The 14,510-nt window shown below is 38.9% G+C and overlaps 1 protein-coding gene across 1 annotated transcript in view; it reads right to left on the reverse strand.

Moving 5' to 3' along the window:
* Nucleotides 1-2,846: 2,846 nt before the first annotated feature.
* The window catches only part of GAB1 (GRB2-associated binding protein 1), a 31,225-nt gene continuing 19,561 nt past the window's right edge, over nt 2,847-14,510 (reverse strand). Inside the window, exons 6-10 of the mRNA XM_009868153.1 lie at nt 10,405-10,494; nt 8,132-8,225; nt 7,654-7,777; nt 4,581-4,703; nt 2,847-4,330 (exon numbers count right to left, since the gene is read on the reverse strand). Coding sequence (XP_009866455.1) covers nt 4,172-4,330; nt 4,581-4,703; nt 7,654-7,777; nt 8,132-8,225; nt 10,405-10,494 — 590 coding nt within the window. The 3' untranslated portion in view covers nt 2,847-4,171. The remainder of the gene's footprint in view (nt 4,331-4,580; nt 4,704-7,653; nt 7,778-8,131; nt 8,226-10,404; nt 10,495-14,510) is intronic.

The following is a 14,510-nucleotide window of genomic DNA, read 5'->3' on the forward strand; positions in this document are numbered from 1 at the left end:
ATGTTTGGTGGAACACACAAAAACCGAGAGCAGATGCAACAAATATGGAGAATGACCTCCAAATTTAAGTTCACCTGTGGATAGTGCTCACCTTCTTAAGAGCTGTAAGTGTAAAATATGCAATCAGATTAAGTGATATTACTGCTCTGTAAAATTACACACTGCTACTGTATGGCAGTACTTTTTTCCTGAGCAAATAAATAGCCTTTGGCATTTCATGACCCAAACCTCTGTAGTACAGGAAGGAACACAAGGTTTGTCCAGGGCTGCTAAGTTTCCAAAGCAATTTTGCAAGACTACAATATATAGAAATTGACTGCTGCAGTCAGTAATAGCTAAGCTTAAATTTCACTGTCATAAAAATCTTGCTTAGCTCAGAGTGCAATGTGAAGGCTATAGAGCTACCCATGACTCCACTCCCTACTGAGCTACATGAAGCAATGAATTCTAAATTACTTAATTAAAACAGTAAGACTGTAATTTGTCTGTATGCCCTCTGTGTGTCACTATGTCACAACTGCCACATGCGAGTGTGAATTGTTAATTTTTGCTTTAACATAAATACAAATCTCAGTAAAAAAAAGTGATCATTAGTATTTTTATCTTTTCATCTGTTTCAATGTCACTTTACAAATTTCCAGCAGAAGAAAGAGCTGCATTTGCACCTGCATTTCATGAGGTAACAGTGATTATGTCACAGTGTATGGCCATTAGTACTTACCAGATCAACATCTTGTTTAGATTATGGCATGAAATGATACTAAACCATCTGTAGGGTCAATCTTAGTGCACAAGTTACTAAGTTTTTAGTTTGATTTTTGCAACCGCAATTTTGCATATTTGTAAAAAATCCATCGCATGCATATATTTGCAGTTTAAAATGATGCATACAGCAACGAAAACTGGTAACACGATGTTTTCGTGAAACATGAAAGAACTTACCTGTTTGAAAAAGAACACTTGGCAGACAGCACTCACAAACTACTGCTGCACCTATACCTACTGGAGTTTCCACCAGCACCCATTCCTTTTAACTGGAGTGTCCTCACAAAGCAACTGGAAGTTACACAAGACTAGTATCAGTCTAGCTCGCTTTCTACCACCCACAGTTTTAGGATTCACATTTTCCATTTAATATTCACATCTGTAGACTATCCAAGAGCTCAGACAGACCTAGAGCAGGAGGTTTCACTCTAGCTGTATATGTGACAACAGGATGTATCATCCAGAGTTGGTAGTCTGGCTCTGAGTGTGAACAGACTTTGGACAAGAGGTAAGTAGAGAAAATGTATTGCTGGAATGAGAGGGAGAAAACTGCTTAGAAATCTAATTAAAGAGGAATTCAGACTATTAGTTAGAAAGCATTAAACTGTCTGCATGGGCTGAAAACTGATGTTTTCCTTAACAAAAGGAAGAGAAAAAGCCTAGAAATTAAGAGTGGATTCTCAATCATAATAACAACATCGTGAATGCTACCAAATTTAAAATGAAGAAAGATTAAGTGTAACCTGTAAACCAAGGACTGATAGCAGCAAACTTAGAGCAAAATGACCTTGTATCACTAGCTCAACAAGAGAGGCCAGCCTAGGAAATGTGATTCTTTTTAGGCATTTACACTTCAGTGCTCACAACAACTGAAAACTGATTATAGATATACAGATATATACTTAGGTATAAATCTAAGTAACACTGCTCAATTATAAAACCCCAGAGTTTTAAAAATAATACCTAGTTGTGTAGCTAGTACATGTTTCAAGGACAGATGGGTTAGGGATAAGTAAAAGATGAGCATAGCCCTTCCAAACCCTCTCACTCAAATTCTCCCGTCTGTTGAGAGAAAAAAGGAACACCAGTCTGAAACATTCCAAGATTATCTTGTTCCTCGAGCGCACGCATGATTGTGGGAGTCCACAGCACTGATTCTTCCCCGCAATGGCAAGTGTCAAAACGATGATGCAGGACACCCAGCAAAGTGATTATCTAACCACATCTGTTAACAAATCACATGCACTGCTGTCATCGCACTGAAAAATGCTTAAAGCCAGGCCCCCAAAACAAAACGATCATTCCACTGGTTACCAAGTACTCACCATGTCTCTGGGTCCTCCAACAATAGCACCAGTGAAGAAGAGTTTATCACTGGCTAGGAAGACCATAAAACAGAGCCGAGCTACAGCTCCAGTAGCTTTACAGATCTGAGCTTTGATGGAGACATCAAAGTGCCCCGGCTCACATCACTTCTTCTAGCTCCCAGAAGACTGGGAATTCAGATTATTTAGCTGCTTGGTGCAAGCTTTTAAAACAGAGGTTCATTTTGAAAATTGTTTAACATGGACATTTTTTCTGAGACGTCTTGAGAAGTAACCTACAATTTTGAACAAGTGTGGTTGGTGTCTAGGCACCTTCCCAGACGCATTAACATCGGTTTGCTGTTGCACAGGACAGAGTTTACACATCAAAACTGAACAACTTGATTTATTTAAAATCCACCTCAAAATGCATTGTGTTTAGTTTCTTTTTTAAAATGAACATTCAAAGCATCAAAATATTACTCATTTTAAAAGAACCTTTGTTACGAATAAGAGAAGTTACATACTGTAGATTGTGGCTGTGAGAGGAGAGAAACAACCAATTAGGCTGAGTACTAAGGCCAACATGCCAGAAAACAACACAGCTCTACGCTCAACTTTAAAATGATCTGGACAAAATAAAACAATTGGGCGGGAAAAGAAAACCAACCGCTTCTTTGAGGGTGTTTGTGTAAAACAAAAAAAGTGTTAGTAAGTTTTCTATCTAGACCTAACTCATTCACTCTACCTTCTTCCAAATAACAAAAAAATGTTTTCTAAACCAAGGCAGATTATTATTTGGAACTGGCATAGTAAAATAAAGGATCACAGTATACAGAGCTTAAAATCCTGTACCAGGAAAGAGCAACAAGTGGTTTACAAGGGGATCATTTAAGTATATTATCTAATTTTTAAAAACAGAGATATAAAATATCAGTTGCATAGGGATTTAAATATAAGGCCAAGCAGGAGATTAAAGTAAAACAGAGATCATAAGAAGGGCACTATGGTGTCAAAACATAGTATTTCCATTTGAATTAATGGCTAATTCAAAATCACAGTATTTTGCTAGTACTACAAACAGTGAATGTCAAACTGTCCCATTAATCTTGAACTGAAAACTGACATTAGAACTTCTAAATAGTACAAAACTAAAGCTCATTGTCTAAACCTGATCAGTGTATTAGCACAATAGTGCTTGGTACGTACCTGATTTATATACTCTACCTTCTGTAAATAATATAAAGGTTATTTCTTGTTAATAAGTGTGAGATCACAATATTACTGCATGCCATCCGTGGTTTGCAGGCTTACTTGGTATTTAATCATTCAGTCTTTAAAAGTGTAAGATCCCACCCTGCAGAATCTTCACCCATTGAACACAGAACACTGTCATTAATAAAATACACAATAGAAGTTCCACCGCTAACAACTAACAGGAGCAGAGATTGTAGGTCTGAACCCAGTAGAGTTCATTATTATTAACTCACAGCAATTTTTGTTAGGAAGGTAACCTGTAGACTTCCAAATCATCTTGCATGTATTAAATATAAACAAGTATGTAACTAACGGTCGTCTCTTGGCATTTCAAGTAGATTATTCAATTGTGAAAGTATTTCCAGAAAATCAATTTTAAATTGTTAAAATGAAGTTCAAATATTAATTTCTGTATCTACACGTAGCTTAATTAACCTAAAATTGTAAGGAATAGTAGTGTAAGGAAAAAAAAAATTGTCCAGATGAATTAGGCATTCAGGTACCCTAACCAGGAATACCTGAAACAACATTGTAACTGAAAAAGTGCATAAACATAGTAATACTACACGTGTTAACTACAGAACAAAAGGTTTTCTGAAAGCTAAGCAATTCTATTTTACATGTTATTTACAGGTTGCAATTTTTCCAGAGACCACAGAGCCAATTTATGATCTTAAAATTCCTTTGACATATTTGAAGTGTCCTTTGGCTTCCATCCTATCGGGTCAAGAACCTATTCACGCACCAGTGAACCAGGTACTGTACAGTCGAGCAACACTGCTGTTGTGTTTCTGTAATTCTTCAAAATTCACTCCCTTCTGTTCTCTGAAGAAAAAGCAGTATTCTCATTTCACGCTTTTCGTCGGTGTTTCAGACTCTGTAGACTGTCTCCCATCGGTCCATGCCTCTCGTGTGCTCTTCAGCGCTAACGTTTTCTGCTGGTCGACCACAACATAATCAACTCTTTCATCTGCCACACTGCTGCCTGAGCCGCTGCTCTTTTTCTGGGAAAGACAAGGGAGAGTGGAGGAGAAAAAAAAAAAAAGTTAAAATAAATCAACAACAAAAATAAGCAGATGTCCCAAACAGATACAGAACAAGCACGGGTTTCTCAGAAAGGTCCAACAGAGGCTCTCCAACTGACCATTTGACAAACTAATTATCTTGCTGGAGGCTCCCTCTTTCCCAGGAACTACTTGTGAAGACATTTCAAACTATTGATGGCAGAAATGCAAGAGCTGAAGACGTGCTTACCTTACGAGGTGGGGTAGATTTTCCAGAATCAAGGTCCAGATCTAAATATTCTACTTGTTTATCTCCTTTAGGTTTTACCATAGGACTGCTTCCTCCATCAAGACTGCTGCTTCCAAACAAATTCTGAAATTATAATAGAAATAACTTCAGCTCCAAACGTACAAGTTAATGGTCCACGTTATCAGATACGCTTATTATAAACTACCAAAATATTGAAAGTTCAAGAACTGACTGAGAGCTCTTGCAATCAGTTAAATCATGCAAATTCCACTGACACTATAACAAGGGGATATATTCTAAGCCAAAACAGGGATAGAGTCAAAAGCCAATGGCTGGGGATAGAACCCCCAAAACAACCCCCCAAATTTAGGTTGCCACCAAACCAATAATATGTGCCTTCCAACTGATGTTCCTTTCATATCGACAGATAAGAATGGAGTGTGGTTTGATCATTTTAAATTGTTACATCTGAAATTTAGCATTACTTAATTACAAACTTTTTTAATTTCCTTAAATTGTTGTTAAATACCTTACAAGAATTTCAGCCTTACAATAGTGGCAAAACTTCAAGTGAAACTTTTATATTTAATTAAAACCCCATCATGATTAAGCTGAAAATCAAAAAGCATTATTCAGCTGATAAGACCAAAAGATTAAAACTGGGGGAAATTTGCGTAGGGCTGCCTGAACTGAAGTTGCATTTTATATACCTAAATTTCAATTAGCCCCGACTTTTACAACCTCACCTCCTCTGTCCTCTCCCAGCCTGATCCCTCCCTCTTAACAGGTGTTATAGGAACAGTACAATAGAAGGACTCTTCTCTAAAAGATAAAGAAAAAAAGGGAAGACAGAGGGCAGCAGTCAGCAAAAAATGAAGAGGAAGGCAGAAGGAAAGACAGAAGGGTAGTAAGGCTGACAGCAACTTGAAAGAAAAAGCAGAATATTGCTGATTTTATTAAATAAAACAGAAGTATGACATGTCCAAACAAGACACTTCAAAACTGATGACAGAAAAGATGAAAAAGTATGGACTCCTTTCTAAAATGCAGTTGGAACAAATTAAAATTTCCAAAACGTCTATGTGATTGGCACACTTTAAAACAAAGGCCTTGAGATACCTGGAAACAGTCGGGTTGTCTAGGAAATAAAATATTTTACGGGTTAAAGCTTAACGGGCCGGGCTTTTAAAATTCAAGTTATCCATTATATCTGTACCATCCAACTCATTTAATATTAAGTGGTAACAAGGACAAACACAAACAAGTGCGACAAAGTTCATTTTTGCTGCCCAAAGTCACTAATTAAATTTCTCCATATTTAACATACAAAAAAATCAGGTTCTGCATCACTGTTTCCAGCATAAATAAAAAAAGCTGTTACTCTTTAACCAAAAAATAAACTGTTATTTGAAACAAAATAGACAAGCAGAACATATGCATTAGAAAACAGGAACTTTAAACATGGGTAAATAAAAATGAAAGGAAATCTGCAGAGCAACCTTAAAGAATGAACGGTGCAAACAAACAGAAGATATTAATGACGGGCTGTCTGAGCTGTGACATGAACTGTACCATCTTGGTGCTCAGCTTAAGCCCCTGAAACGGCATCGTGAGAATCAGAGAAACCCCCAATTTGAACTGCGACTCGGCTGCAGGGAGAACCGTGGGCGCAGGTGACTAAAATGTCGCGTGAAACGTGGACGTTTCTTGCATCTGTAAAACGCGACGTTGCTGATTACTTACCAATGCCTCTTGCAAAAGGTGGCGGCGGCGGGGCAGGGGAGAGGAGTTAATTTTTTTTTACACTAAGTTTTTTTTAGCACCACCGGTTCCCCACCGCTGAAGCGCGCTTCCAGTCGGGATGCGCACCCCGCGCAGCGGGCAGCTCGGACGTCCCGCAGGAGGACAGGCCGGGATGCTCGGCAGGATGCGCCTGAGCTTGCGCCGAGCCAGAGCTGCCGCAGAGAATTCAGCGAAAGGGGCTCGCTCAGGGGGACCCAAAAGGCAGCACTGGTGAGCTGGAGGGGAGGGAGGCTAGAGGAGACTGGGGAAGGTATCCGGAGCAGCAGGGGCTGGGGAAGCAAGCAGTGCTGCGAGAGGAGGAGAGAGCCCAGGGCTAGCACATGCCGTGTAAGAAGGCAGACAAGCGAAGAGAACGGAAAACGGGGCTAGACAGGCCCTCCCCAAAGAAGGTCTTTCATAATGCTTTGAAGATGAAAAATGCTGGTGCGTTCCCTACCGAGAACCCGAGCTGTAAACGTGCAGTGAATGCACCAAACTACGCTGAACGAAAAGTCTTCCTCCTACTGCTTTAGGGGTAATTCTGGACCACATTTGAGTTCAGGCCTAGTTCCACGCTGCTCTCTTACTTTAAAATACTATTATTGGTTCTTTTTTTCCTCCCTCTCTCTTCCCCCCTTCCCTGCAACAAACAGGATTAAATTTTTCTAGCTGGCTCTTCACTTACTGTGCTGCATGCTGAGTATCTGAAACTTCATCATCTGAGAAAACTCTCCCCCCTCAAAGGGGAAAAATACAGAAATTCAATACACAAAGACCCCTTCTATCCTCTTTTCTTGAAAGAAGCCTAATAAAGGGACACATAGCTCAGTTTTTATACAATGTAAACAATAAATATGGATCTTCCCCCCCTCCCCGTTCCTTCCACATTTTTCAGAAGATGTCCTTTTAATAAAGCTTTTAAAGCATATCTCAGAGGTCCTAAGACAGTTTATTTCCCTTGATGCCATAATACTGAACTGGAGCATATAGCCCAGGATTTGCAAGTACAAAGAGGACGCAGTTTCTAGGGAAGAGGGAAAAAAGGAGTTGTGTATTGAACTGTTTTGTACAATGGACATGTACACTAACCATTCTCCTTATATACGATTATACTCGCAACTTCTTCAGTGAAATCTTACCAGAACTACAGTTTTTCTATGGAGATTTTTTTATTATTATTTTGATCTGGAAGCATAAAGGGAGTGATGTTGAGTGGAAGGATCTGTGTTTGCATGATTTAAAAGTAAGGACTGCACAGGAAGAGAGTAGTTAAGACGTAGATTTTACATACTGGATCTTCAGTGGACTGATTTGGATTCATGGATACATAATTCTCTTCACTGTCGTGCGAGTCACTGCTGGAAGTTGTGCTATGAACTGAATCCGGTCTGGGAGACATGGGAAACCTGGAGGAGCTAATTACCAGGAATTATTTTACAAACAATACATCTCGAATATCTTAAACCTCCTGGTAAACAACAGAAATAAGCATATTAGAGCTGAAATTTTCATTCAAGTTTACTACAGTTTCACATTCTTTAGTTATATGTGGTCCCTTATATTTAATGATACAAAACAAGAATTCATATGGACAGACTTTGTTTCAATGCACATGAGTACATATACGTACACACACATATACACGCACACTTCCAAAGGAAACCTCGACTTGTACTACACAGGCTAAAAATATAATACAGATATACATACATTCATTAACACTCTAATAAATTAAAACAATCCAAATAAAGAAAAGCTAAGAAACTTACTCTCGTGCAAAGCTTCTGGTGATGGGAGATCTAACAGGGGCTTGTAACTCTTCCCATTCAGGCAGAGGTTTTATTTCTAGTGGAGCTGGTTTTGCTATACAAGAAAAAGACAGTCTTAAAGCACAGAACATTCCTAAATAGACTTAAATTGAATAGCTTTTCAAACCCTAATTAAAAAAATACTATTTTTAAAAACAGTAAATATTAGTTAGGGAAAGGAGACACTGTTCAGTTTTCAGAAGGCCATGATACATTAATTTACATTTTTAATCTTTACAGGTACTGAAAACAACATCAACTGGGAAAAACAAACACCCCACAATTTGCAAACTTTGCAAACTTCTTACAATTCTGTTTTGAAAAGAGACTCTGAAAATGGCAGCATCACGCTCTGTCATTACTCTGCCACAACGACTTATTGAACTGACAAGCCCAGAATTGGGCTGATGATCTGTTTCAGCAGAGCCAAAGCTGGGTACTCTTCTTGGCTCACGGACAATTATTATTACTGTGCAAGCTCTGCCCTCGCTGCACACATGTGCCCCTAATGATGAGGTTTCACAGCTCAAAGCAGGGGCAGAATCTGCAGCTACGATGAAGTTTGTGAAAGTTAGAGATGAACCAATGCCCAACTTCAACTCCAAGAGGAGCTTGGCTTGCTTCAATGCTTATCAACACATGAGCAGAGTAGTGTTGTGTTCATGCCATTAATGACAGCTAACGTTCTATAAAAGGTGCCATTTTTAAATTCCATTTTCAGAACAGAATTACAAACAAGAGCATTAGTGAAAAATGCATTATGCCTCCCCTCCAGCTTGTGCGTTTCAACCCTCCTAAACATTAAGGGGGAAAAAGGTATCAATGGACTTGTAGAAAAGAAAAATAACTAAAAAAAACCCCAAACAACCACACAGTCAAACTGCCATCACAGTTTAAATATAAACTCAATCCTCTCTAAAACTGTTTTTCGAAAATAAAATCCAATGTCATTATAATAACCTCCCTTCCTCTCCTTGTTCCCTGTCATCAGGTAGCTGCCCACTAGCAGATTTACCAAGACCAAATGTCAGGCATGTAGCACTAGCTGATGTAAACTAAGAGCTGGTGTAAACGACCACATGAGGAACTGACAGAAATCAGTTGCTTAATCAGCGTGGTTGTCCCACAAGGAAAAAGCAGAACTATACTCATTATCCTTCCATTATACTCACTCTTCAGATTGCATTTATTGACAAGTCAGCTACTATGTTGAATATAAGGACTCCCGGTTCAATTTTTCTGGGTAAGTATCAATCTTCAGCATCACAACAGTTTTCTCCTTTTAAAAAGTCCCAATCACACGCTCAAAGCATATCAAGCCTACTGCAGGAATTCTGCCACTTTAACTCACTTGCCTATAAAAAAGCTGCCACCACAGACTCAGCAGAGACTCATCTATCTCAAGACGGAAGGTATCCTATGAGATAAGAGTGGCAGAACTGAACTCAATGTAGGCAAGATGATATTAAAGCATGAGTGACAACAAAAATTATCAGCTTGGCTTGAGACCTCTGTAAAGACCTGAGACTACCTGGCAGGTATAAACGACGGGCAAGGTGCTGCTCCAGCAGAAATAGAGTCAGGACTTTGTCCAAAGCCCACTGAGAAGGGCGAGAGTATTTCATCCAGTTGCAATGGGCTTTAACGACCAAAGGTAATGATCAGTAACACTTCTGTGAGATTTTTAACATTATTTGTAATCTCCTCTACTTCTTGTGACTACAGAGGCACTAACTCAGCACCTTCAATAAAGCCCATTAGACTAACTGCAACGCTCATTAAGATGCATAAATAAAACTTGGTGCTAGTAAATGGTCAGAGGATCAACGTTTTGCTTTATTTCAGTGTTTAGCCAACAGCAGGAGAGTCAAGCAAACCGTGATTTTGGGTTACTGCCTAACAAAAGTTATTTCAAGAAACTCGCATCATATATACTTGCTTCACGTTAAACAGACAAAAGTAAATACAAAATCTGAACAGTTAAAATTGAAGAGACCAGAACACCCATGGTAAAGTCAAGGAAATGTTTCCACGTGCTGTTCAAGCCAGAAAGGCTTTAATTCCTTATATAGGAAACTTCTTGCTTGCAAGGAAAATGCATCCGTGATCTTAGATTATAACACAAGTAAAAAGACAATACAAAAGTTAAAGTTATTCTAGAACAACAGTTTTCTTAATTTTTGTTTTACTTATTTCTATAAAGCTCTGTATACAAACAGTACTAAAGTACATACCCTTTCTTCTTGCAGTAAAGTCACCTATGGTTTGTGAATCAGTTCGCTCTAAACCATGTGGTTTAGGTCTTAAAATTTTAGGACTTTGACCTAATTGGTAAAAAGAAGACTCTCTTAATAATATTCTATTTGTAACTGGAAAATGGAATTTTGTAAATAAACAGCACAACCCCCTGCAGAAAGGTTAATGCCACAAGCATAAGCAAGCTGCTGAAGGAAGAGTTTTAAGGTCTAGCTAAGTCTCACACTAAGGGCTTAAGCACTAAACCAGAAACAGAGACCACTGCATGCAAGTAATTTGTTGGAGGCAAGCATAAAAGGTGCACAAAAACGCTAAAAAGTGCATCAACAAGTATTGTAACTGATCATTACTATTAAACCGTTTCAAGTTGCATTACATAAAAAATGCCATATTTAAGGAACATCTAGCATCACAGGAGAATAGTCATGTTTCAGATGCAAGTTGAGGTACCCTCAAAGAAACTAAATCCTCTTCAGTCGTACTTTTGGGTGGTCTTCTAACCACGGTGCACCTCCCCGTTAAGAAGCACCAAGAATTTTTTTTCCCCACACTGTATCTGTTAAACTTTGTTAAAGGTCTACATGTCTGTACCAAAAATATCTCTCTGACCTTGCAGACACAGGGAGACTTTATTTCCAAGCTCCCAGCCTGCATGCTGTCCCCTGCCGTGGCACAACCCAATCTCCACCACAAATGTCTCCCACAGAACTACCTTCTCTAAATCTTTTTCTAATTGTGTATACCTATATACAAGTGCAACACATACCTTAATCATTCCCCAAAACATTACACTATCACACACTATCACATTTTTAGCATAACATTCCTCTATGTTGTGCTACCACATAGCATAACACTTTAGAAGAATCTGGTAACAGGTGAAGAGTACAAACTATGAGTACATCAGAGTCAATGAGCTCCCCACAAGTAGCAATATTATCTCCCCGCAACAGGAACATTCTTAGTCAACTTGACTTTGGAAGTGTTCCAGGTCACACTGTCTATTTTAAATAAATACGATCAATAACGCTTAATAACCCTAACATTTCATTAAAGTCTATCTGAAAAGCTTTAATATTAGAAAAGGTGAGTGCCTTCAAGCAGTACACCAAGAAGCTATGAGAAGTAAATTTTTAAAATAAACCAAATGAAAAGTTTAAGTCTGATTATGTCAGAAATTTGCCCTACAGCACAAAACGGAAAAGGACTGATACAGACTCAGATGTGGGCTAGTACTACCAGCAATGAGTGAGAATGCTTTGTAAAAACAAAAAAAAACCAAAACAAAAAAACCCCCAACTTGGCACAAACAGCAGAAGTTTGCAAATCTTTACCCCGAGGGATTTGCATATGAAGTACTCTATTACTGTTATCACAGAAGTATTGGGAATCCTCAAGCAACAACAAGAAAGGTAAACAAAAAGGTTTTGTACTGTATCTTAACTTGTAAACACTGCTTCTGAGAGACCACACAGTTAAGACAAAACTTACTATTTATTAGAAGGGCTGCACAGCAACTTCCTTAAAAAGAAAAGGACATGAATTGATTTTCACACAGACAGTTCTTTTCCAGTTTCAAAATTAGATGTTCCTTCAATGGTTCAACGTGCCAACGAAAAGTCCACACAGTTGGGCAATGCTGACCAAAGACCCAGACTATCAAGTGGCACACGCAGCATTTCTGGGAAGCACGGTGTTGACTGGAGCCAAGTCAAAAGCATGACCCAACACCTTGGCATAGTTCATTCCAAGCTGATTTGTTATTCTTGAGTACCTTGCCTACAAATCCAAGATACAACCTTGCCTATATAAAAAGATCAGGAACTTAAAATGAATTGAACAAATGTTGAATTTCAAATTCAAACACCTTTTTTTTTTTTTTTTTGAACAATTTGATGCCGAATTTCATTACCTAATCATATTAATGTTCCACGCTTTTATAATCTGCTTTTCAAGAGATTTGGCCCAGTACAACTCAAATTAAACTGTTAATCAATGCGCTGACATAATAGCACAGGTCCTAAGTTCGGTGAGAAATCTAACAGGGTTAATGAAATTATTTAATCTGTGTGTACTTTATAACCTCTCTCCTCTTATAGTAAAACATAGGCTGAAGCGCCTGAAACCTGTAATACAAAAGATAAGCACAAGGAACTCAGGGCTATGACTCATTATTTCTACTCCTGTTAATGACGCTACGTGGTCTCGTGCAGCCAACCTTCCTAACTATGATTATCCCCATTTGTAAAATGGGGATATTAAATAACTGCCTGTTCTTATTTAATTTAGCACTTACAACCATTATGAGACTTTCAGACTAGCTATATAAATAAGTACAGGTCCCTATAATATTTCTCTTCAGCATCAGACGAGAGGATACAAAATCTTCCAGCATAAAATAAACTCGCTGTGCTTTCATCTCTTGCTGCTGAAAGACTGTTCAACCTAAATAAATTTGGTGGCAAAACAGCTTGCTGCTACCAACCAGCCAGGATAATGCAGTTTCTCTAGTTTAATACGTCATAGAGAATTGAAACGTTTGTGCAGGAGTGTTGTGGGCTTTTTTTCCTCCCTACAAAACAAAACCCCAAGGCCCTCATCTCTGTTGAGGAGCTTATACTGTGCAACAAAAAAGACTGGACACCAGGCGAAGTAAAAGGGAAGAGGGATCACAGTGCCAAAAGTGAGGTTACTTCTGTAGTACAGAACTCCTTCATCCCGTTTTTGCCCATTTTAAGAAGAGCAAGTAGCACAGGCTAGGCCACAGCAAGCCCTTCGTAACATCCCTCGCTCCCTCAAAAGATTTGTAATAAATCCTTCAGAGATTTTAAAAGTGCTATTCTTTACCTAAAAACCCAACAGTTCTCTCACTCTCTTCAGCCGGATCTGTGAACAGAAATACATATTTTTTTAGAACTTTGTATCTTAAGTACTGCGACTGAAATGCCTGGGGCTGCTCCCAAGTAACCTCCCTGATTTTCTGCAAGAGCATGCCCTAGAACCTCCAAGAAGCAATGAGCTGAATATAAAATGGAGGAGAAAGTGCCTCACACCTGCACAGCAGACTCAGCTCCAACGTATTTTCTATTCAGAAGTAACCACTGAAGGTAAGTTCTTCACATCAGCTTAGGGACAGTAGGCCTCTGCGGAAAGCCTGGCTCCAAACAGCATTTCGACATCAGCAACACTGAGAAACGCGTTGCCTGGGGTTAAGGCCCACTACCCCAAATTTACCTCATCTAATGTAAGATGAGGTAAATTTGGTAAATTACGCAAGCATTCTAGGAGAGAGAAATCTGGGTTAGAAAAACATAGGGATTATATTTTAATTTTAACTGAAAAGGAAATTAATCGTGTTGCAACGCCACTGGATGCAAACTTACAAAGGGAAAAAACCAAATTAAGTTGCAGCAAGCGAAACCAAACAAACAAGAAGTGAAAATTAGATGTTTTCACTGTTCAGTCAAGTCACCACCTGTGAAATGCAAAGTGCTGCAGCCAGGAGAGAGAAGCTCAGCCTCTGCACGTTCTATGAGACGAATACTCTGCAGAGGCACTCTGAGCTGAAAAATCACTAATGAAGTCTATTTTTCTAACAAACGGCTGCTTGTAAAAACTGCCAAGCAGAACACGCGATTATGGATCGAGCATCAGAGTGCACTCAGACAGCATGAATTCCACTCCTGGCATTTCAATGTGTGTCAATGCTGCCTTTGTCTGAGAAGTCATGAGGAGAAGAGTCCATTTCACATGTTTGATTATGTTTCAAATAACAGTTTAAACTGAAAAACCTTTTGGTTTTTCCATCGGATAATACATTCTTTTTGTTTTCCACTTAGAATAGGATGTCGGGGGGTAAAAAGAGGGGCCCACTGCAGCAAATTCCTGCATCATAGAAGGCGGGTCCTAACATTTTTGGTTTTGAGGACATACGCCACTCACTCAACAGCCTCATTTCTTTTCAGGCTATTGCCTTGAAGCACAAGTACTAAACAAGATTTCTGTTAAGAACACTTCATTTTGGACTGGCTGCTTGCTGGCCAGGGATTTTACATCAGGAAATTGCAAATATCCTCATGAAGGC

Source organism: Apaloderma vittatum, unplaced genomic scaffold (genome assembly GCF_000703405.1).
Source record: "Apaloderma vittatum isolate BGI_N311 unplaced genomic scaffold, ASM70340v1 scaffold44354, whole genome shotgun sequence".
Taxonomy (NCBI): domain Eukaryota; kingdom Metazoa; phylum Chordata; class Aves; order Trogoniformes; family Trogonidae; genus Apaloderma; species Apaloderma vittatum.